This window comes from Ixodes scapularis, unplaced genomic scaffold (genome assembly GCF_016920785.2).
Source record: "Ixodes scapularis isolate PalLabHiFi unplaced genomic scaffold, ASM1692078v2 PGA_scaffold3__209_contigs__length_174095766, whole genome shotgun sequence".
NCBI classification, from domain to species: Eukaryota; Metazoa; Arthropoda; class Arachnida; order Ixodida; family Ixodidae; genus Ixodes; species Ixodes scapularis.
Genome location: NW_024609868.1, coordinates 10,550,642 through 10,573,339, shown reverse-complemented (window position 1 = coordinate 10,573,339; position 22,698 = coordinate 10,550,642). Strand labels below are relative to the sequence as shown.

The 22,698-nt window shown below is 44.8% G+C and overlaps 1 protein-coding gene across 1 annotated transcript; it reads left to right on the top strand.

Annotated features, from left to right (window-relative positions):
• The first annotated feature begins 16,571 nt into the window (after positions 1-16,571).
• LOC121837100 (protein SpAN-like) lies at positions 16,572-22,464 on the top strand. Its single transcript, XM_042292549.1, has 3 exons — positions 16,572-16,982; positions 19,845-19,875; positions 22,208-22,464. The coding sequence occupies exons 1-3, from the start codon at positions 16,851-16,853 to the stop codon at positions 22,462-22,464; spliced, it is 420 nt and encodes a 139-aa protein (XP_042148483.1). The 5' UTR covers positions 16,572-16,850.
• Positions 22,465-22,698: the final 234 nt, after the last annotated feature.

Sequence of the window (22,698 nt, the reverse complement as noted above, 5' to 3'; positions counted from 1 at the left end):
GAACGGGAGGAACAGAAGCAGGTGGTGTGAGAAAGCACACGGAGCGGAGAGGGTTGGAAAGAACATTAAAGAGAGGAGCAGAAATAGGTGGCGTAGAAAGAGCGTGCAGAACGAGGAGAAATGGGCAGGAGGCGCTCATTTACGTATTTCAAGTAACGTGTAACGTAGTTACGTTACTTCTTCCAAATACTTAACAAAAATTACACTTCAATCCTTTCCGTGTTTTAGGCGCCAAGCCGTGTAAATTTTTAAGTTTTCGTGCTTTTCTTTGCGTTTTTTTCTCGTGAGTATTTAGGTCGGGGGTGGCCAGGTTGACCCGGCCTGACAGCCGCAAACAAAACCACGGAACTTCCGAGAGCCGCGGGGGGGGGGGGGGGGGGGGGGGGGGGGGGAAGAGCAAACTTAAGTCTGGAGCAATAAACGAAACTCAAACTACTTTCAATCTATCCGATTCAAAAGCAGTCCAACTGTACGTAAGGTAGCAGTAGCACAAGCCTATTAACCCGCAACATGTCTCTCGATTTAAAACGCGTTCCCTTTCTCTTTTTGGGGAAGTGCTCGTGTGTCCGGGAGGGAGGCGGGGAAAGGGGGAGGGGGGAGGAGGTTTAAGGGAGGGAGCCGCGAGCCGCAGTTTAACACGCGAAGAGCCGCATGCGGCTCGCGAGCCGAAGCTGGCCACCCCTGATTTAGGTGAAACCATAAAAAAGATAAAGTAACTATGTCCAGTTTCTGCATGAACACAATGTTTCTTGAAATATGGCGCTTATGCATACATGTACCGTCAAAACAGTAAACCGCGTGCTAATTCATAATTTAAAAAAGTAACGCAAAAGTTACCTTTTATTGGTAACGGTAACGCGTTTCTTTTCTTTTGAGCTAACGTAGGTCGGTAACGCCTTACTTTTATTCCCAAGTAACGAGTGACGTATTCCGTTACTTTTTTTTTCAGCAACGCCTACAACACTGCGGGGGGAATTCAGCGCAAAGACTTTGTATCCGGGTGGTGCTAAAGGAAAGCGCGCCCAGCGTCACAAAGAGACAATGGTGTGACGGAACCTGTTTCCATACCAAAGCTTGCCCTAGGTACCGCCTGAACTAAGAGCGTCACCCACCCCAGGCACTGAAAGACTAAGGATCTTCCTGCCGTATGCACCACCCGAACTAGGAGAATCGCCCATCATATAAAGCTACCTTATTGAGACGCGTTTGACAGAATCACCAAACATGCATCCATTTTTTTTTAATGTCTTAGGCACACCGCGATAGAAATGAGATGAAATATTTGGACGTTTATCTTCCTGATCAGAAAACACATATATCCCCTTAAAAAGACAGTCAAAATATTTTTAATGCCCCTTTAAGAAACTGGAAATTGACGTTGCCGTTTTTTCAAATTTATCATCATTTGAACTCCCGAAACAAACTCCAGTTAATAACGCCGTGTGACCTTGCATATAAGTAACACTGAATTGATTTTTTTTTTTTTTCATATATAGACGTAGTATTGGAAATATTTAGCCGTGGAAGATATTTATACAAGGTGGGTGCTGAAATGTATCAAACGTCGTTTTATGTTCATAAATATGTGTTCACTTTACACTTATAGTTATGATTACTATTTTTTTTTTCTTGTTCGTTGAGGGATTATTTGCTCCGCAGTGAAGGATAACAGTCCGCAGGCCCCGCAAAGGTATACAAACGTGGGCTGAGAAACACGAGGGCGCAATACGTAGCTTATAAAAAATACCATGTTAAAAAAAAGAGGCAAAAATTTCCGTGGCCCCTTCCTTAAAGTGTCACTCAGGAAAGTCACTTCATTAGAGGAATGTGTGTTTGCGTAATCGCTAAAAAAGATTTTTGCCTCGGAACAATTCAGATAGCAGCAAACACCACCAGTGCCGGAAGTCGAAGTGGTCCGGTTGCTTTCCTCTGTGACAACTGATTCGGGGCCGACTTACAAGGCAGCCGTAATTATCACGTTTGCTTTTTGTTTTTGTTTTTCTCGTGCGCATAGCCTTCACATTGACAATGTTTTGCTGTGTTGCAGAGGCCATCGAATCAGTCGTGACGTCTGAGGCAGGTCGACGTAGGTCTCAGTGCGCGTGGTAATTCGATCAGAAGCACGCACATGATTGGCGCACTGCACACACCGCAGCACAGATACGAGGGCGACGGAGGTGGTCGTCCTTTGCGTTGGCGGGAACGGCGTCGTGGCGGAAACAAAGCATCACAATACTCCCAGCGATTGTGCCCAACTAACGCCACACCGCACAGCGCGCTCTTGCGTGCTCAGAAGCCATGCCACGATAGAAATTTTGTTATGCGTTTCGTGTCTGTTTATTCATTTCAGTAAGAATGAAGGAATAATGGAATGAGACATGGCGAGGGATCCGTCACGTATACCCACTGCCTACGGGAAATTTTTGGTATAAGAAACAGGTTGAAGGCCGACCTACAGAATCTTCTTCTGCCGGGCAGCGAGCCGGTTCCCAGCTTCCTTCTCTACATTCTCTCTTGCACTCTTCTCTCCTCCTCTCCCCACAGGAGCGAGTCTCTGAGGTACACCCCGCAGAAAGAAGGAGAGTCTCCCTCTTTCTCGAATGGAAAGGAGGAATCCAGAAAGAGTTTCATCCTTTCCGCTTGTTGGTCAATCTTTAAAAAACCTCTGACGCGCCAAAAAATGTTTTTTTTTTATATTCTAGGCGTTAAAATGGTGTATCAGGACATCATCAAAAAAGTTTACCACTTTAAAGTTGCGTAGTTTATATATATATATATATAAAATAGAAATACGAAGCCCAATTCAAAGTGCCCGCCAGTGCCCTGTGACGTAACAATGTACCGCAAGGTGTCGGGACGGTCAGAAGGGAGGGAAGGGAGGCATCGACCTACTTCACTAAAAGTGGGTTCGCCGGAAGTCACGTGAGTTTCACTCCTCGTGCTCTCCGCAACCGTGCCTAAGACTTTTTTTTTTTTTTTCTGGACTTTTCGAGCCTTCGTAGAAAACGAAGTTTCAGTTCCACTAGCTTTTTATCGTTGCACCGTTGGTTAGTTTGCGTGCTGTAAATTGAGGACGAAGAGTCAGTGGATCGACGTGATGGAGGTCAATGATGAAAGCGTTGCGAGTACAGGCCAGTGTACAAGTGCATGTCATCAGTCCGATGGTACAGAGCTATACTGGGCACAAAACAAACTATCAAGTTTTGAAAAAGAAAAAAAGTTTAGAACGCTCGCAGAAATTAGAATTGCTAGCATACGACACGCCCGATCGCGCTGCTGGAGGTTCAGACACTGAGGCCGTCGACTCATCGGATACTCTCCAGGCTGAAGATGCCTTCCGTCTAGAGAATACGAACTGGTGAGTGTACCAAGTACCAGTAAACGTCGAACATAACGTACGTGTTTTGTCTAGAACATGAGTAGAACTTGTGTACTAGGTCACTGACTCCTCTTCTACCTTTACAGCAACATTAAAGGGACCATGAAGGCAGTTTCGAAGTTTTATTCGACGATTGAAATGGATGTCAGTCACGTCTCAGGTACTGTTGACCAAGTTCTAGCCCGAACAGAAGTTTGGGTGCCGCACCAATCGAGCAAACAGGCGCGGTAATAATAGCGCGGGGAACGATGCCTGAGACCCCACCGAGGCGGCGGCAGAAAGGTGAACTAAAGTGCGCCGATGCGTGACGACAACGGGCTCCTCGTTTGGCGATTGGTTCCAATGATAGGCGCGCTCTTGGTTTCGATTTCGGTGGTGAGATGTGATGAAAAAAGTTTATTTGAACGTTGGATAATATTTTGAAGTTGTAGTTGGGAATTAATAGGTTTCATACCGTGTATAAAAGCGTAATCTGAAGCGATCCCTCCGTTTGTCACTGGTTGAACGCATCCCGCACTGCTAACTCGAGCGCGTAACAAGCATCGAGCGACCATGGACAAAAAAAAAAAAAGAAAAAGAGGTTCGAGCGCCGGGGGCGGCGGACTTTTGGCTTTGGTTTCGTGCGTCGTCTCGTGTTCGCTTGGCGAACTGGTGTCTCACCAATCATGCCGCGTTTATGTGCAACAGTAGGTTGCGCGAAAGGTTGGCTAAAGACGTGCGGTCGATCGGGCGACGTTAGTTTGCGTAAACTGCCGACCGACGCAGCAATGCGCAGCATTGCTGCATCGGTCGCCAATCCAGAGTTCTGCGTCCTTAGCAGCATCTCCCGTTCAGTCGGCGTGAGGTCGCTGAACGGGAGATCAAACTCGTTTGCGAGCGCGGCGTTGTCGTCCATTTCTTTCAGCTTTTCTTCACAGACCTCCGTGCACTAGAGCGAACCACTGGAACCACACTGAGTGTGCACTAAATCCTACCGATGCCGACAGTGCTCCCTGACGTCACTTCTCTTTTTAGGCGAAAAAGGGAAGAAATCTGAATGTTTGTTTCGGTTTCGCAAATTTATTTGCAGGTACAGAAATAAGAGTCACATTCTTCTAGGAAAAATTGTGTGACATGCCAAGACCCCAATGCTTGCGGAAACACCTTTTTTGAAAAAAAAATTAAATTGCCTTCATGGTCCCTTTAAGCGATGTCCGCTCCGATCGCCCACGGAGGTGCGGAGAATAAAAAAATATATATACAGATATTACACGCGGTCGTGGTAAGGACGAGGACTGATACAACTCACGTGACTTCCGGCGATGCCTCTCTTCTGACCGCCCCGACATCTTGCAGTACATGGTTACGTCACAGGGCACTCGCGGGACACTCCACTGGCGGGCACTTTGAATTGGGCTTCGTGTTTAAATTTTTATAGAAAAAAAACTACGTAACTCTGAAGTGAAACAATTTTTATGGTGATGTCCTGATACACCAATTTGACGCCTAGCATGACAATTTTGTTTTTGGCGCGTCAGGAGTTTTTTAATGCTGTGGTCGCACGACGGCCACCTCAAGAAAGCTTAAAATGTGACCCCTAGATAGCGACACCGATACGCGTGACCGAGAAACTGCGGTATGGCTCGTGGCACCGATGTTCCGGCTGCTCCCTTGTGCACGTTGCACGTTCACCGCGTGCTCTTGTCTGCGTCACGCGGTGCCAGCGCTGCCTATTAGCGATGTGCGCGACCAAAAGCGTCGCTGCGGTCAGCTTTCCACGATTGGACAAACCATGGGCATATGAGCATTGTCAGATTGTCAACTTTGACGGGGTTAGTTTCGGATTGCGATGGCTCCTAGCTTCCACTGTGCTTTCCAAACACACCACCGAACTCGTCGTCGCACCTGATGATAAGTAGCCAGGATAACAACATGGTGACGTCACGGCGACGTTACCAGTTGTTATTCTATCGGAGGATACTAAGCTGGGTGACATTTATTCTCTCATATGGGCTTCCGATCCGTGGTGGACTAATTGCTACGCGCTTTTCTGCAAGACATCACGAAGTGAGAAAAGTGTCTTTCAGCTTAACTCGTTAATTTTTCGTGAATAAAAAAAAAAATTGCTCGGCATGAACATTTAGCATGCCTTCTCTTTCAAGACACAGGTTGACAAGGACGTCTGCTAGCATGGTAGCGACGCTTGGCGATTGACTTCTCTGAGCAATACGATAACAGTTACGAAACGACTGGATGTTACAGAATACTGCTTCAATGAACAAAAAGTTAGGGTTCAAACTAGCTGGGGATGGTTGAACATAGTTTAGGACCCCAAGACTGATAAAACGAACAGAAAACGAAGGACTTTGTCTGCTGTGTCGTTCTTCATTCTTTCTTCTTTTTTCCCCCCTGTCTCAAGGTTTTGTCTAAAAATTCTGTTTAGCAGGAAGGCGCTGCCTATTGATTACGTTAAAGTGCCTACGGACATTTGTACTTCTTGAGGTGCAGACTAAGTTAAATAGTTTGAGTAGATCGTTCCTATATCTCCGATTACTTTAATCGATAGTTCGCCATGACTTTGTGCATTCATACAATTTTGGTATGAAAGTGTGAAACGTATGTGGGTGTTTCTCTCTTAATTCAAACTTCATTTGCGGTCAATATTTTAATTTTTACGAAAATATATAATTTTTGAGGTTATTCTTGAAATAAAACAAAACGCAAACGGCAAACTTGTTTTTTTTTTTTTTTTTTTTTTTTTTCGTGTTATTTATTTTTGAAGCGGCCGAGGCCAGAACTAACGTTTATCCAACCTGTCGGGGATCGCAAGTTTGAACGCTCGCTTTTTATGTCACTTCTCAAGCAATGCACTAAGACACTTCTGTGACACTTCGAAAATAGATTTCGTAATGGGAAATCGAATAAAAATAAGATCTTGTATTTTAAAGTAATAAAATAAAATGTCTAACAATCTCCCGATGGTGACTTTCCGCAATTTTAATTAGGTTGAAATCACCAGAAAGCTCGAATGAAGCTATTTTTATTTAATATAATTTCAATATCATTTGTACAAGTGGAAATGTACATTGGCTTCATTTACCAAGGTATTATCGCGATTTGCCATGAAATCTAAAAAAAAAAAAAAAATTGTATTTTGCGTGTATTGAAATGTGCGTTGGAAAACGGCCAACTTTATTGCGGATTAGGATAACTTTTATTTTTAATTGAACACAATTTCATGTATTTTTAGGTATACCTCTTACGCATTTGTTAAGATGCAACAACCTATGCGAAAACGCTGTTGCAACGCACTAGTCACAAGTTTCAAGTTTCAATTGGAGTCATACAAACGAAATACAATATTTTCTATTTATATTTTCTGATAAAACGCAACCATACGTTGTGACTAGTAAAATACGAAGCAAATAAGAAAGGCGCTTTTTAAGAAAATAAGCTACAAATCTGCTAGCTTTTTAAAACGTTCGCTCATTCAAATATAGAGCGTGTACTCCTCCAATATTTACTTATTTTCACAGCAAAAAATGAAGTACGCATCGCCGAACGTTTATTCTCCGTCCAAATGTAGCGCTAGAGGTCCGAAACCAGATGCCATGATTTTTTGAAAATTTAATTGAGAAAATAGAGCCCATTTTTGCGAGCTTTCGGTATCTCACGTTATAGGATGTATTCGTATTTTCCCATTAAGAATTTAAGAAAATACAGAACTGTCGAATAAAGTAACGGTTAGTGCTGAAACCTTGGCATCTCGTTCGGGCCTCTAGCGCTACATCTGAGCGAAAATTAGCATTCGGCAATGCAAAAATTAATTTTGCAATAAAAAAATCTGCATTTTTTAGGGGACAGTTGGTATATATCAGATTTTATTTTGTACATATATTATTGAATTTATAAGCACTAAAATAGCTAGGTTTGATCTTTTTGGTGATATCAAGGGTTCCATGCAAGAACTTTCCAAACTTTGCCAAAATTCATCAAAGGGAGAAAGTGTGGGTTTTCTTTTTTTCAAATTTATTCTAAAATACTAGCTTCTTAACCTGATTTTAATGCTGATTATTTGTAATGCTGAGTCAGGTTCCAAAAGCCTCTGCTGACTTTCACCTGACTCGATAATCAACTTCGAGTTCGGTGCATTTTTAAATAAATTATTATTATTATTATTATTATTACGCGTCATAAAATATATTTCGAAAGTGTCACAAAATGATTCTAGTTAAGCAGTGTGAGAAGCGGAAGCACAGGAGCGGTCAAAGATGCGATCTCCGACAGGTAGAAGAAACGTCAGTTTTCGCCTTGGCAGCTTAAATAGACAATACCTTCGAAACAAAATAACATTCTCCAAGCTTGCTGTTTGCGCTGTCGTTCATTTAAAAATTCCCCTAGAACATTTTTTTTATATACATATAAATTAAAACTTTAACTTTAAACCCAGGCACGGATTTCGAGTTCAAGTTTTAATTTATAATAAATAAATAAATAAACAAATACACTATTTCAGGGGGATTTTCCAAATGAACGACAGTCCAAGCAGCAAGCTTGGCGAATATTGAGATTCGCCAAGCTTGCATTGAGATAAAAAAAACAACAACAAAGATCATCTTCTGAAATTGTTCCATGAAGATATAAATCTTATAAATACTCTCCTCTGAAAGTCTTATGTAGGATAGGCAGGTCACTTGGGGCAAACAAGTTATTATCGATGCGCAGAAAAGCCTAGCTCCGAATTTCGCGCCTTTTCAACATACAACAAGCGCTCGACCATCACGAGTCGGGAGATCCAGACAGCTGTGAGGCTCCTGCTGCCGGGTGAACTGGCAAAGCATGCGGTGTCCGAGGGCAATTAGGCTGTCACCAAGTACACCAGTTCCAAGTAACACCCAGGAGCTGCACCTTCTCCACGCACACTAAGCCTAATGGCTTGTTTCAGAATTCTTGACTTAGTTTCATCTTTTGTAAATAAAAACTTGCATATGCCCTAGGAAAGCACAGTGCTCCCTTAATTTAACGTCGGCACGAGATGGTTCATTTTTGGCACTTTTTGTGCTATTCCTGGGCCTACTGGTCGAATGGCGTGGTGTGGTCTTGACTCCCCGATCACTACCCAGACTGTCAAGTTACCTACCTAACGTCCCCGAACGAAAGCCAACTTTTTTCTGAACAACGTTGACGTGTAAACAGAGTAGGTTTGGGGCAATGTCACGCTAAATCTTCGCAGGATCGACGTTAGTTTAACGCAGCACTGCATGCGAGAACTGGCTTTCCCATGCCACCATGCACGTATCGCTCATGGTGAACCTTCTAATGGTGTGTTCACACGACGCAGATTTTTTCCACAGGAGAAGCAAACTTTACTGTGCTTCGAGGTCACGTGCGCCACATCACGGGTGCTTGCTCATCCCCGTACTCCGCCGAGAGGCGAGCATTTCCCCATCGTTCCGCCAAGAAAAGAAGATGGCGTCGAACGATAAGTTCGATGGCGTGTGCAAAAAGCATGCGAGAAGCTTGAAGCCGTCGCATTCTTACGCCAACAGTGTCAAAGTTGACAGTGTCATATTGGTATTGTGGTCTACTAACACGATGTAGATATTCTTCAGGTAAAGGAATATACGTCACCGTGTTTTTAGGTCACGTGGCTCACGTCACCGACGGTATCCCCGTACTCTGCAGAGAGCCGAAGACAAATAGTTCATTCCTACAGACTGTGCCATTGCTCCGGCGACAAAGGAAGATGGCGTCGAACGATAAGTTCGATTAGTTTGTTGGTGTTTGTGAAAGGCATGGTGGATGCTTGGAGTCGCTGCATTCTGAATAAACGTCAAAGTTGACAGTCCGACGGTGCTCCTATTTACGTCGATGAAAGAAAAATTAATCCCAATATCAGACTGTCAACCTTATCGCTGTTGGTGCAAGAAAGCGGCGACTTCAGATTTCCACCATTTGTTTTTACACACAACATCGAATTTTCGTTCGACGCCATATTATTTTCTCGCCGAAACGGTGGGACAATCTCCAGCTCTTGGCGAAGTGGAGTAGTACGGGGATTAGCAAGCATTCGTGACCTGGCTTACGTGACTTCGAAACGGGATAACATCTGCTCATTTTTGTGTAGAAAACCTTCGTAAAAATACACCGTAAGTAATTTGTTGTTGGATGTTCAGGCAGTGGAAAGTTAAACTACCCTAAGAGGCGCCTGGTGTCTCCGACGTGGGTGAGAAATTTAGCACGCCGGAACGATGCTCATCCAGATCGAAACGGGCGGAAGCGTGGTTAGAGTCTATGATTTCTGGGTTCTGCAGCCCAAGTTTTCCCTCCGCGTTATTCTCCTGACGTGTCTAGGTTTGAATCCAAATGTGATAATAAACATACGCTTGCCCTGTTCAGCAGCTGGAAGAACAATGCCCGGGCTACAGTGAACAGGCGCGATCTCTTACGGCTTTTTCACGGGGAGTAGTTGCTCTCTGTGGCGGCAGCTTAAAGGGGGCGCTGTAACCCTACCGCTGCTAGGGAGCCTTCATAACCGCTCCTACTGACTGGGCTGCAGACCTGCTGGCAGAAACGCCTACACCAGCTCAAAAGCAAGTACGGTTTTTTTGCCGACCCCGTCCAAGCGTCGTCGGCCACTGAATGGGAGAGAGAGGTTCGGAAAAGGTTCGCGACCAGGAAACACAGCAGTGGCTCAAAGATACCCAATCGAAGACTACGCTCAATGTGTATGTTGCAAACAAGAGGACCATCGGCTCGGAGGAGGCTTAACGATAATAGCCTGGGTAGTCGCCTGCTATTTGAGGCACGAGCCGGGGCACTAAGGACCTGTCTTACAGACAACACTTCGATTCTACCGTGACCACAAACGTGTGCCGGGTGTGCACACCCCACGACGAAACAGTAGCACACATTGTACTGGAATGTTCAGGACTCCGGCCATCCCGGTCACGAGACAACGACCGAGACCTTCAAAGCCTTCTGGAGCTTGCCGAAGTATTGGGCTTCACTGTTACTAGAGATGGACACCAGACTATTGAGGTAAGGCCAGCCGCATCAGCAGACAGGCATGCCTCGAACGAGACTACGGCCTCCAGCAACCCCCGTAGGCCGTCTGCCGAGGCAACAAAGAGACGATTAGAGGACTGGTGGAAAAAGATCTACCTTATTGGGCAATAACACGCAAATTCCCCAGGCTTGGGCATCAATATTGTTCGAGCCCGCCCGATGTAAAGGGAACAGCCGCATCATCATCATCCTACAACGCTTTAATTCCTTCCGAAAGGTACCTCTTCCTCACCGTGTTATCCTCTGTGCTCCGGGGTTGATACGGAGAAGTTTCTAGAGTGATTAAACCTACAGGTCATGAGGCTAGCTGCCAGCAGGGATTTATGCGGAACACCTCTTTTTCTTCGTCTCCTCAAGAAACGAGTTTTTATTGACAATCATTTAATTATAGTAAGCCAAAACTGATTTCAATCGGCTCACTACAGTTATTTCAAACAAGTATAATGGCACACATTTTCAATCGCAGTGGTCGGGGAACAGTTGTTCAGGATGGCTTAGGCGGTGTTGGGCATGGTAGTGTGGTCGCACCCCACGGGGCTAAGGAGGTCCCATTGCTCCTAAACAAGAGTATAGGAAAAAAAAAAAAAAAAAAGCTTTTTAGTTTGGTTAGAGAAGAACGTAGCAGGGGAGCACAAAGCATCTCGCTTGATTTTATTTCGCAACACTGACTGCGGAGACTTCAAAGAAGGACAAAAGAAGCGCGAAGAAACTTCACGAGTTGCAGATGAAACTGGGTCAAAGAAAGCAGTGCAAAGGGTGGGCACGCGAGCGCCTTGAGACGCGGCTTGAGTCTTGCTCAGCTCGTGCGCTGGCTCTCTTTCTTCTGTCTCAGCTGAGACTCTGTTTCTAGCAAGTCGGCCCTGGCTGCTTATCATTAGTAGCAAAGGGCAAGAGTCATGGTTGGTGTAAAGCGCAAAGTGGAAGCTTGGAGTCGTTGCATTATTAAACCAACACCCCGAAAGTTGATCGTCTGACATTAATCTCATTTTAATAAATGAAATAAAAATTAACCTAAAAAAAAGACAACCTGCACACTAAAAAAAAAAAAAAAAAACGTTTACTTTCCCGCACAACTCTAGCCGCTCATTCACACTGGAAGCGGATCCGCGTTCGCAAAGCGGTTGCGAACGCGATTGTATAAAGATCCAGTGCAATTGCACGCGCACTCGATGACATCAAGTGCGCGTGCAATTGTACTGGACCTTTATACAACCGCGTTCGCAACCGCTTTGCGAACGCGGATCCGCTTCCAGTGTGAATGAGCGGTAGGAGAGCCAATCATCGCAACTTACGGAGGCAGCTCAGCGAATGACGATGCCGAAACAAATGTTTAGACCAAAAAACGCAGTCTGAGTTGTGACACTAAGCAATGCAAGCGTGACGCTATGCATTGCTTAATGTCACAACTCAGACTGCGTTTTTTGGTCTAAACATTTGTGTCGGCATCGTCATTCGCTGAGCTGCCTCCGTAAGTTGCAGTGATTGGCTCTCCTAGAGTTGTGCGGGAAAGTAGGCGCACGGGCTTTTTTTTAGAGTGTACGGAGGGGTTTGCTCATGTGCAACGCTTTTGATACAGCGCACTTCACGTGAAAGGGGTTTTTTGACTCTTTTCTTGAGCCTCAGGCTTGAGTCACGATGACTGACTGTTTGTTGACTTACCAGGAGCCCCACTCACTGCGTTTTGGACATAAATTTTCCATAAGTTGTCTCAGAGTAGAGTAAAAAAAAAAAAAAGCTGAAAATATTAAATCCCTGCACGATGGCAGACAAAACAGAACCGGCGCGGTTAAAAAGTTGGAACATTAAAAAAAAAAAAAGTATGTTTGTTTATCTTGGAGTGTAGGGAAAGGAATTCCCCTTCGTCGTTGCTATCATGTGTAGTTCCATATTTGCACCTTTCGTGGTGTCGGAACATGGCGGGAAGCACTGAATAGCTTATTTATAGGCACTAGGTGTTCTCGAGAACTTGCTCATGACCCTTGTGACGCGCTTCTCACTTTTTTTTTTTTTTTCTCCGCGAGATTAACGGGAGCTTACTGCAAGAGCGATGAAGAAGCGCGAGGAAATATTCGGGACAAGAATCCTCCGCTTCAAGGACACAGTCAGCGCCACTTTTCCTGTATTTCTCAACATAGAGTTATTACAATAAACGTTTATCGTGATAACTCTACGCTTCTCAAACTCAAATTTCAGCCGCCTTTCAAAAGATGGTGGAAGCGCGCTTTGTCTGCTACAACATAGCTCCTTTTTAATATTTAGGACAATTAGTATCCTTCAAAAAATTACAATAATGGAAAATGGTCTTAATTAGAACGATAATAACTCTAATTAACGAATCGTTGTTAAAATAGCTGTCCTCTTATCTGAAACCGGTTTATTTTTGCATGTAGAGTTGAGCTTCAAAATAATCCCATAATTTAAATTTATATAAAAATATGAATATGAATACAACCAGACCAGCCTTACATAGCCAGCCCAGTTCCTCTAGCATACAATTGAAAAAAAAGGAAAAAGAAAGAAAGAGAGATCAGATGCCAGAACGCTATCTGAGAAAACCAAGAACGCGTGAAGGGAATTCTTCGAAGTTTTATCACAATGAATTGGTGTTTACAAAAAAAACAACTGCTGGCGTTGCACTTCTAGTATTTTTATGCCAAGTTCCTACGTTTACCAGAAGCATGGCCTTAAATGTCGTTGCTGCGTTATGTGAAACTGCATTACGACACTTCAAAATCACATAAAAAGGCACTTTTAAATAAATATAAAAAATGTGAGTGTACTAATTAAGAAAGAAACGTAAGTACAGAACCGCACGAGTTCTTCATCTATTTATTAAAAAAAATAAGAACGCGAATTGAATGCCGAACAAGTCTAGAAACTTAGAATGCGCCGAAATGTGTCTTTAAAAATATCAAAACGCACTTTTTGTATTCTTATTGTACGTTACGTTTTGAAAAATGCATGTCATATTCTACACAAGGACAGTGATGATGCATTGGCCATTTATTTTCAAAAAGAACGAAATCTGTGGCACGCGCACAGACGCGACATTTGCTCCGCAAAACAGGAGCGTTAGTACAGCTGCCACTGGTATTCTAGCTGGGGCCGTGGGACCCAAATATTAGGTTCTCTGACACTTACTACGAGAAATTTCATCTGGGAAGTGGGCGTATTTGTAATTTTATCAGAAGTTTGTTTGTTTCTTGGGAAAGCTATTTCGCACTGTCACTATCAAAATGGTAGAATGTGCACGTTGCTCATAACGGTGGTCTTTGCGATAGCATCTAAGCTCAGAGCCTACGTTTGGAGCTGACGCGTAACCATATAAAAGGCGGCTTTTATGCAACGGAGAAGGGTTGCCTAAAGTAACTGGTCGCCTTTTTGGTCCATGAAATGAGCAATTTCTCCTTGACCTCTCCATTCTTGGTGAGCTGGTGAAGGATAGGTTTATAGAGACGTTTCTTGTCTACCGAGATTTCGCTGTCCACACACTGGTGGAACAAGCGTACATCTTCGTACCCCCTCTCCCTCCCCCCCCCCCTCCCTCCCTCCCTCCCTCCCTCCCTCCCTCCCTCCCTCCTCCTCCCCCCCCCCATGCGGTGTCAGTGCTTGAAGGGATTGAAAACAAAAATCTCTTTAGAAGAACGCAAAAACAACAATATAGTCGTAGAGATGGGCATGATTGATAAGTTGATTGCATACATAGTGCCAAATACGCTTATATTAACGAGGAACGCCTTCAGTACAATGATGCTCCATGAAGATCTTGGTGCGACTGGTTCACAACGACCATCTCGAAGCTTCGAAGGGACCGAAATGGCGATTGCCGTGGCAAAGTAGACCGATTTGTCAATCGCCTTGCGAGGTTTGGGTCGTCTGCATGTTAATTTTTTTGTTTGTTTTTTTCGGCTAAGAGGCAGGGAAGTCAATGGCGCTACTTTTCCGGGATGCAGTTAGGTACGTTAGAGTTGCATAGGGAAAGGTAATTCTCAAATATGAAGACTGTGTATAATCACTGTGCTTACCGTGCAGCATCGAGTCTGAACAGTTTTTTTTTTTTTTGTATATATGCTACGTGTGCATACATATCCATAACATCATGCTTTATAATCTGCACCTAAGGCCGGCACAATATACCGCTAGCTCTCTCACTCCCCCAAAAGACATACTTCATAATGTTATTATAAACATATATCATCAAGCCTGTCAATGTACAGAAGTATATCATCAAGCCTGTCAATGTACAAAAGTATATCATCAAGCCTGTCAATGTACAGAAGTCAGTGGTGCTCAGCTCGAGTACATGCTTGTGGTACTTCAGAAAAGTGACAACCATTCGTGTCACTTCTCGCTACATACATTTACTAGCTCATAAACGTACGATATTTTTGAAGTTGCTCTTTAGATTCAGCTACTAAGTTAATATGATCTTTGATTTCAACTTGGACGTGGCGGTTTTATTGAAAAATATAATTAAGTACTGACAAACACGATGCGAGAAAGACGAGCCGTGCCTTTGTAAAACCCTTCGGGGGTAGGAGGATAATTGCAATAGACGACAGCAGAAGCGTTACGGCGGCGAATACACGAGCAGCAGCCTCATCAGCGAAACGGAGCTGATGCAATGTTTGCTCGACACCACATTGATGACTCCCCTCCCGGAGGGACACGCGAATGACACGGATGACGGAGCGCGCAAATTACCTACCCGATCCGCCGTAAAACCCACTAACGAAACCTGGGCACGAATTGCGCTTTCGAAACTGTAACTGGGAAATCCCCAGTGACAACTCTAACTTTATTTTTGTCTTACTCCTTTGTAGGCTTGGAGAGGTTGCGGACCTGAACCTTGTTTACCCAGTAGCCTCGTAACCTTGACTCTTCTATAAAAAACGAAGAAAAGAAAAACAAATTTTAAAACGAAAACGAACTTCCTAAAAACCAACAACCAAAAAAAAAAAAAGAATAAAATGTTGGTTCTGATGTTACATGGGATAGTGTGACTATAGAAAAGCTATAGAGCGTGAAGAACGAAACAAGAAGTGTTGATATGTATGCGCAGAATGTTGTTTGCTTTGCGTACTGGAACTTGCCAAGAGATTTCGCTAACGAAGGCATAATGAATTTGAATGATTCTCAGTCAGCTGTCAGCGGCTCAGCAATGCACGTTTCTTTTTTCATCCTGAGTAACAGAAGATTGTTACGTGGGCGCAGGACCGCGGCTCCCATCCGCAGTCATAGTCTATACAGATGGGCTAGAGGCGCTGCTCGTTCATATTTTACAGAACTTACCAAAAATACATCTCTGCAATCTATGCACATTCATTTTTTGTTTCTTTTAGGTTGGCACGTGTTACGTTTTTGCCGCATATACTAGATAAAAAGGCGGAATTATTAAATAAAAAGGTTTGTGTGCATGCAATTAAGCTGTTTTACTTCTCTTTCGTAGTATTTCAAATGTCAATATTAATTTTGCCACGCTACGCCTGCGGTCTCAAGTGAATGTATGCTTTGAAAAAGTATCAGCTTTTTAACAGCCCATTCGAAAGTAAAAAAGGTATGCACATATATATACGGCTTGAAAGGAACCGAAATACTGTGATTACAGGGAACTGCACATGTGCGGCTGCACTCTTTGAAGCCTGCTCAAAAAGCAGAGTCGTCATTAATCGGGGAGCCAGACTAATTATAACTTGCCAGCCACGCACAATTTCATCCCCACCTACATTCATTGACACCGGACGCCGACAAATGATGACGGAGCGAACAAGAAAAGGTTGAGCAAGCGAAGGCGTCGGATGATATAATCCTCACCTCGCCATGTTTTGAACGAAGTACGAAGCCCAATGATCATCGTTCCCGCGCTTAACCTTGGACGGCTGCATTCGTCAACGGTCCTGACCGCCACCACCTCCGAGATCCACAAGACAGAACAAGGGGAACACGCACAAAACAGACATAGGATAAAAAAGAAAAAAAGACGAACAACGAAAACGGTGTCCCCAGCGGCGGACAAGCGTCCATCGCGCGGACCGAGCGTTAACACGGCCCTCGACGTCAGACAACCGCCTCGTAAACAAAGGCCCGAGGCCAAGTGCAGCTTACGCGGAGGTACCCTCTCCGCGGCACCTCCCCGAACCCGGCTAAGACAAAGGAGGAACCAGTTGCCGGCGACGGCGGACCAACGCCAAGAGCCGACCATACGGAATCCTCCTCTCCGCCGCCGTCCTCCCAACTCTGCGCAATCCGCAGATGAATAGGCCCTGCTCAGAAGACCGCCACGAGCGTGCTCTTGTAGGCTGCGCTCCTGCACCGGCGACTGGACACCACTGGGGCATTCATGAGACAGCGACCGATCGTCTCGAGGTTACGGTCAACGGATCTTTCCAGCGGAGTCGGCGGCTGACACTCGGCAAGAGCGGACATGGAGCGGACGTCTTCGTTTGTGGCAGTGCCGATGGTCTTCCTGACCTGGCTCCTGGCCAGCAGCGTACCAGGAGCTCTGGCTCAGAACCGGTCATCTGCGGACCAAGTGTTGTCTGCTCCGGTGTATACGGTGAGTCAATCTTGTTGAGGCAACTCTTTTGCTCACCTAGCAAAGAAATCAGACTCTCCCAGAGGCAGACGAACTAGCCACTGTCTCAATATCCCACGCGATACATTTTTCTTCCGTTAGATGTGTCCAGTTAGAGGCGCCCACGAAGTTAGAACGGCGATCAGATCACCTGTAGCGAGTTCTATGAGCTTTCACTATAATCACCTTGTAAGGCTATGCTAGGTGCGTGAGGTAGGGACACTGTTCCGTCAATATTGCTTGTAGATTTCCCAGCGTCAAAGAATGAAGTTACCCTGACACAAAGTACGCTACGCACATGGATTCGGCTAAATGAAACTGAGATCAAATTGTTTACACACAGACCACTGGTGGATAGAATTAAACTGATTCGGGTGCTATAGTCACGCTTTTATTCATAACAGAGTGTACGCCATATCGTTCTTAAGTTTTAATTACTATTATATGATTAAAAAGTGTCAATGGGATGGATTTCACATTAAACATCACCAGGACTAACTAGCACGACTACTAGAAGGACATGTTCCGAATGTAGGCGTTGAATTCATTATATTCCGTGCTAAAAGGTGAAACGTGCAACAGCGCTTGGTGTATAAATTTAATATTACTATTTATAAGACAGGATCACATGAATTGAAATAAATGTATATTCCTCGTCTAATCCAAGCCACAGGGGAACACTTCATCTAAAAAGAAAAAGAAAAAAAAAAAGTCAAGGAAAGCGTTTAAATATTTTGATCGTTTTAATAAACTTGTGTTGTTGAGGTAAAACCATTCCTTAATCAATATGCTCGTGTCGCTTTCTCATTACCAGTGTATCTGTTTTCTTGTAGAAATGTCGCGAAGTAATGCGCTATCAAACCTTTGCTCTCATGTTAGTTTCCTTATGTTGTGAAGGTGCAATATACAACTCGTGCTGTCAAGGGCTCTTCCTCTCACATGCAACTTTGTGCACAATGCCGCCGCTATTATTGTTAATGATACATAACCCCTAGAGCACGTCTAAAAATAATTTATACCGGCGGAATTGTCCTTAATTTAGAAGCCCTTCTCGTTTAAACGCGGCAATCTTGTCCATAAACGTTCCACGTGAGTCGCTTTGTTGACGGTGAACCAATAAAAGTTGCTTAAGTGCGCAAATTTTAGTATTCAAACTGAAATCTGACACGGCGTTTAAACAAACAACTTATCCGTAAGCTTTTCCCCCCTCTCATTGTCTAACCTTTCCACTCTATGATGTTTTGTATTTAATAATGTTGTTTCCCGTCAAGGTGTCTTGGGCGCGCGTCAGGACCTCGTCAAGCTGCAACAGCAGCTTTTTAGTTCTAACGTCTTCCTTTTTTGTGTGTGTGTAAAAAGGAAACAAAACAAGCTTTATAATTATTTAAAAAAAACGACTTTATTAAGCAAAGATGCTGCATTGTAGCACACCGAAATTGATTTTTCTGGGCGAACTCAAAATTTCTGCACCATTGTTAACGGCACAGCGTCGCGTGCTAAGCAGAGTGCAAGTTCGTCTGCTCCTTTTGCGAGGATTGTGGTGACGTCAGAACGACGCCGAACTTTGATTGGCTCCGACTGAAGGATAGTGGGTAGACCTTACAGCAAGCCGCCTAGCGGTCTTCCCACTATCCTTCCAACGGGAGCCAATCAGAGCTCGGCGTTCTAACGTCACAACAACCTCTGCAAAAGAAGCAGACGAACTTGCCCTCCGCATAGTCACAGAGAGTGTAAAAAACGCACGGCGTGGCGACTCCTGGACATCTAATTATCGCTCCGCAGCCAATCAAACTGCGGCAAGAGAGAACACCGAAGGACCAATCACGAAGCGGGAACATAATAAACCACGTCCTGCGTTTCTTAAGTTGTCGGGGACTACGGTAGCGCTCCTTGTAGATTATTACCGACGTCACGTGATGTCGTGTGAGAGGAAGAGCCCTTGGGTTTTAATGGGGGTATTCGTTCACATTCATCGATGGAAAATCCGTTTATTGATGCACGACTGGTGCATGCGACCGTGATTTCCCCCAGCTTGCCGCCAATCCAACAGCGAGATTTCGTGTGCTTCATTCTGCCACCAGCAATCCTTGCTGTTAACAAGCGATGAGCCGTTGTGCCATCGGGCGCGCTCCGAGCAAAACGATGTCATGAATGTCTATACTTGTCCCGATCGTAACGGGTTGCGCCGATAAATCCACGCGTCAGAACTGGCAATCATTTCAGACGCACGCACGCACGTTCATATCGGCAAAACGCGCCTTCATCCACCGTCCAGTAACATACAATCTCGCAGTGAGCCCCCGGATAACAACATGAAACTACCATGCGTACACCGTGGGTGAAGCATGCTCGACGTAATAGACAGTTCTGTAATCAGTGAGAAAGGCGGCGTCGGTTTCTTCTTCCACGTAACGACTGGATGGAGGCGCACACGTTGTCGTGGCAGCAGCTGGACCACCGGGGGCTTCCGAAACTTCACTTTCCGACTACACAAGCCGACGGAGACAACACGAACCGTAGACACTCGGACGAGACAACGCACAGCCGCAGAAGAACTCTTGCGGAGCGGCCTTGGGACATTGAAACTGTCGACGTCTTCTCGAGCGTGTCCTGAAGTGGCAGCACGCGTGTGCTGCCACAAACGCAACAATTTCGCGTATAGTTCCTGCTGGAACGTGGAGAAAGTATACATTCTTTTGTTGATTTCTTTCGGTGGATACGCGACGTTCCAGCGGCGAGAAACACACACGCAGCGAGGTTCGCTCGTGGGCATCCAGACGTTCATCGGAAGACTATGGCCACTTGCCGAGCCTGCTTTTGAGGACCTGACTCTTTCTCTTGCAGGGGACTGGAGACCTTGAAAGCTTCAGGACAGGTGAGATCTCTTCGAAGCTTTCGCTGAATGTACCCTTTACGGAAAGGAGAAACGAGGCGCTGAGGCGGAGAGGGATGATTAGCAGGCCAGATGCGTCACGCTAGAGAACTAAGGACATCGATACGGTGAGAAACTAAGAGATAGGAAAAGACGAGAGCGCGCAGTGGACGCCTCCGCGTGCTTTCATTTCCTCTCCCTTAGCTTCTCACTAATGCTATGTCGGGCTCACAGTTAAGTCGAATTTTACGCGCAAATACACTGGGAAATTTGGTTAAAATCCGCAAAGCTGCACGAGAAAAATAAGAATAAAATAAAACTCCTTTGCCAGAAAAACAAAACAAAAACAACAACAACAACATAAAAGTAAGATATGATTGGTGTCTGTTATTTCTCTGTACTTCGGTTTCGAGTTTTTTTGCCATGACCGTTACCCAGTTCGCATGACCGATTTTGTTTTTGGTTCCGCGCAGTAAAACCCCTGCGCACCATGAAATTAGCAGCTACGGTTCCCACTTTGGAATCTTCCTTAATCCAGTCAGTATTATTACGACACCCTCAACGCACTCGGCAGTAGCTCGGAGCACGTGGAGCGAAAGCTCTCGCTGCAGAACCCAGGCATTCTAGGTTCAATCCACACCCCTGCCCGTTTCGATCTGGATGAGCATCGTACCGGCGTGCGGTCGTGTGTCACTGCTGCGTGATGCACGTTAAAGACTTCAGGCTAGCGGCTGTAGTGCGTCACTGGCTAAATTTCTCATCTACAGTGGGTAACAATGGCGCCATGTTCAGGCAGACTAACTTCCCGCTGTATAAACAACTAACGACTAATTACTTTTTTTATTATTACACTCGGCAGTCGGTCGTTTTAATGGCGATAGTGACACAAAACTTGTTCTTCTCATCGTTTCAGTGATCCAAAACCTCAAGTACACTTATCACTGATCCGTAGATGTCACTGACTGGTTTCACTAAAAGTTAAAAACCGGTAATTCCCTGAGAGTCAATTTTCTACAGATAGTATTTCCGAAGATCAGCAAATTCATTCCGATGGTCATCGTCACTCATTTTGTTTTGTATATTGCCAAATATTGTAAAAGGAATACTGCACCCGTAGCTATATATTCCCTTCACTCAAGATGCCAGTAAAAGTAACTATTTGTAAATGTAATATTTCTCACCCAACATGGTGAGAAAAAAAAATAAACAAGCAAACTATATAGCTGCTTTATATATATCAACGAATGGGGCAGTTGATTTCTGCTAAGTATAACAAAAGGTTCGCTCTGTAGTACTTAGTCGAGCTATGGATCAATCTCGACACGTCAAAGAACGAACTTCAGATCCGCGATGGCACTTGTGTGAAGGTTTTGATGGCTACATTCAGTGGTCTTCGGCGGGACATTTAGAACCACGTTATTTAGCAGGACAAATGGGATCAGTGGCTTTTCAGTTTTCTAAAACCATTTCTTTCGCATAATGGAAAGGTAAAATATCATAGGATAGTTTACCCGCCTTTCTTTTTCTTGGCAGGAAGAAAAAAACAACACGAACAAACAAAAACTGAGACGGAGCGAGAAAAAGAGAATAGAGAGAAACAAAGGAGAGGCTTTTTTTTTTTCACATAGCAACCGATTTAAACAGTTAGTTTGTAACTTAAAGTTGTCTGGTTTCATTTTTCTCTGTAAGTACACAAATGTCTCCTTGTAAGTACACGTTAACACAAAATATATATATTTTCAAGCTACTCCATATCAATTAACTACAAATTACGCCCCCCCCCCCAAAAAAAAAAAAAAAAAGAAAAGCTACGTTTGCTTATTACGATTGCTACGGGTGGAAGTTGGAGGAAGTCTACTGTATGGAAAGACCATTTACTCAGAAGTATGCATTTTAGTCCGTAAAATCACTTACACAAACTTGTCTCACAAAAGCAAGAAATACATGTCCGTGGGACCAAGCCGACCTAAAAACAATTAAAAAAAAAAACAATAAAAAATACGTAGCGTCAAACAGCCTATTGCACGCCATGGAAACAAAACAGTTTACAGACCGATACGCTGCTTACAAACAAGTCAGCGTTTGGCCACACTGGGCACATGCGCGTGCGCAGAAACCAGATCCACGCGACGTGAGCTTCTGCGCATGCGCCGTGCCGACAATAACACCACCGCAGCGGCGTGACGTCAGGGCCGTGCGTTGGTGCGTAAAAAAATAAAAACTAACAGATTCCACAAAACGAAATGGCTGGGAGACACAAACGCGAGAGAAAACACGTCGTTAACGAGTAGCCAACACCCCGCTCATTTTATCGTCGCTCTGCGCCAATTCGCAGTGAGCCACTGCGACGCCACCGTGGACACGCCCGAGGGCTGGATCTTCAGCCCCAACTACCCGGGCGACTACGACAACTTCCGCACGTGCACCTTCACGGTGCCCAAGCGGACCAGCGACGTGTGCACGCTGCGGCTCACCTTCAACGACTTCGAGCTGGAGGACAGTCCGGACTGTTTCAACGACTACCTCCTGCTGCCGGACGGACAAAAAATCTGCGGCACGCTTCCACCGGACACCACCAGTGAGTCTCCCTAGCGCCTGTATCCTAAAGCTGCTAGATCGCGCCGCTAATAGTCTGCAGAGACTGTCAAGGGGCGTGTTTCTTCCCTGTACAACGACGCTCCTGTCACGTCGGTAGGACAGAAACTGTCTGCAAACGTGTTTGCAGCGAACACTGTGTCTTTTGAACAATGTATGGACACACGCGTGAGACCACGTGAACCCACGGGGGTGTTTAAAGGGCAGCCCAAGTTGGGCCTGCCCACGGTT

Coding starts and splice junctions, on each gene's coding strand:
- LOC121837100 (XM_042292549.1), top strand. CDS start 16,851: ATGGAGCGGACGTCTTCGTTTGTGGCAGTGCCGATGGTCTTCCTGACC. Junction 16,983..19,844: donor TGTCTGCTCCGGTGTATACG/GTGAGTCAATCT, acceptor TTTCTCTTGCAG/GGGACTGGAGACCTTGAAAG. Junction 19,876..22,207: donor CCTTGAAAGCTTCAGGACAG/GTGAGATCTCTT, acceptor GCCAATTCGCAG/TGAGCCACTGCGACGCCACC.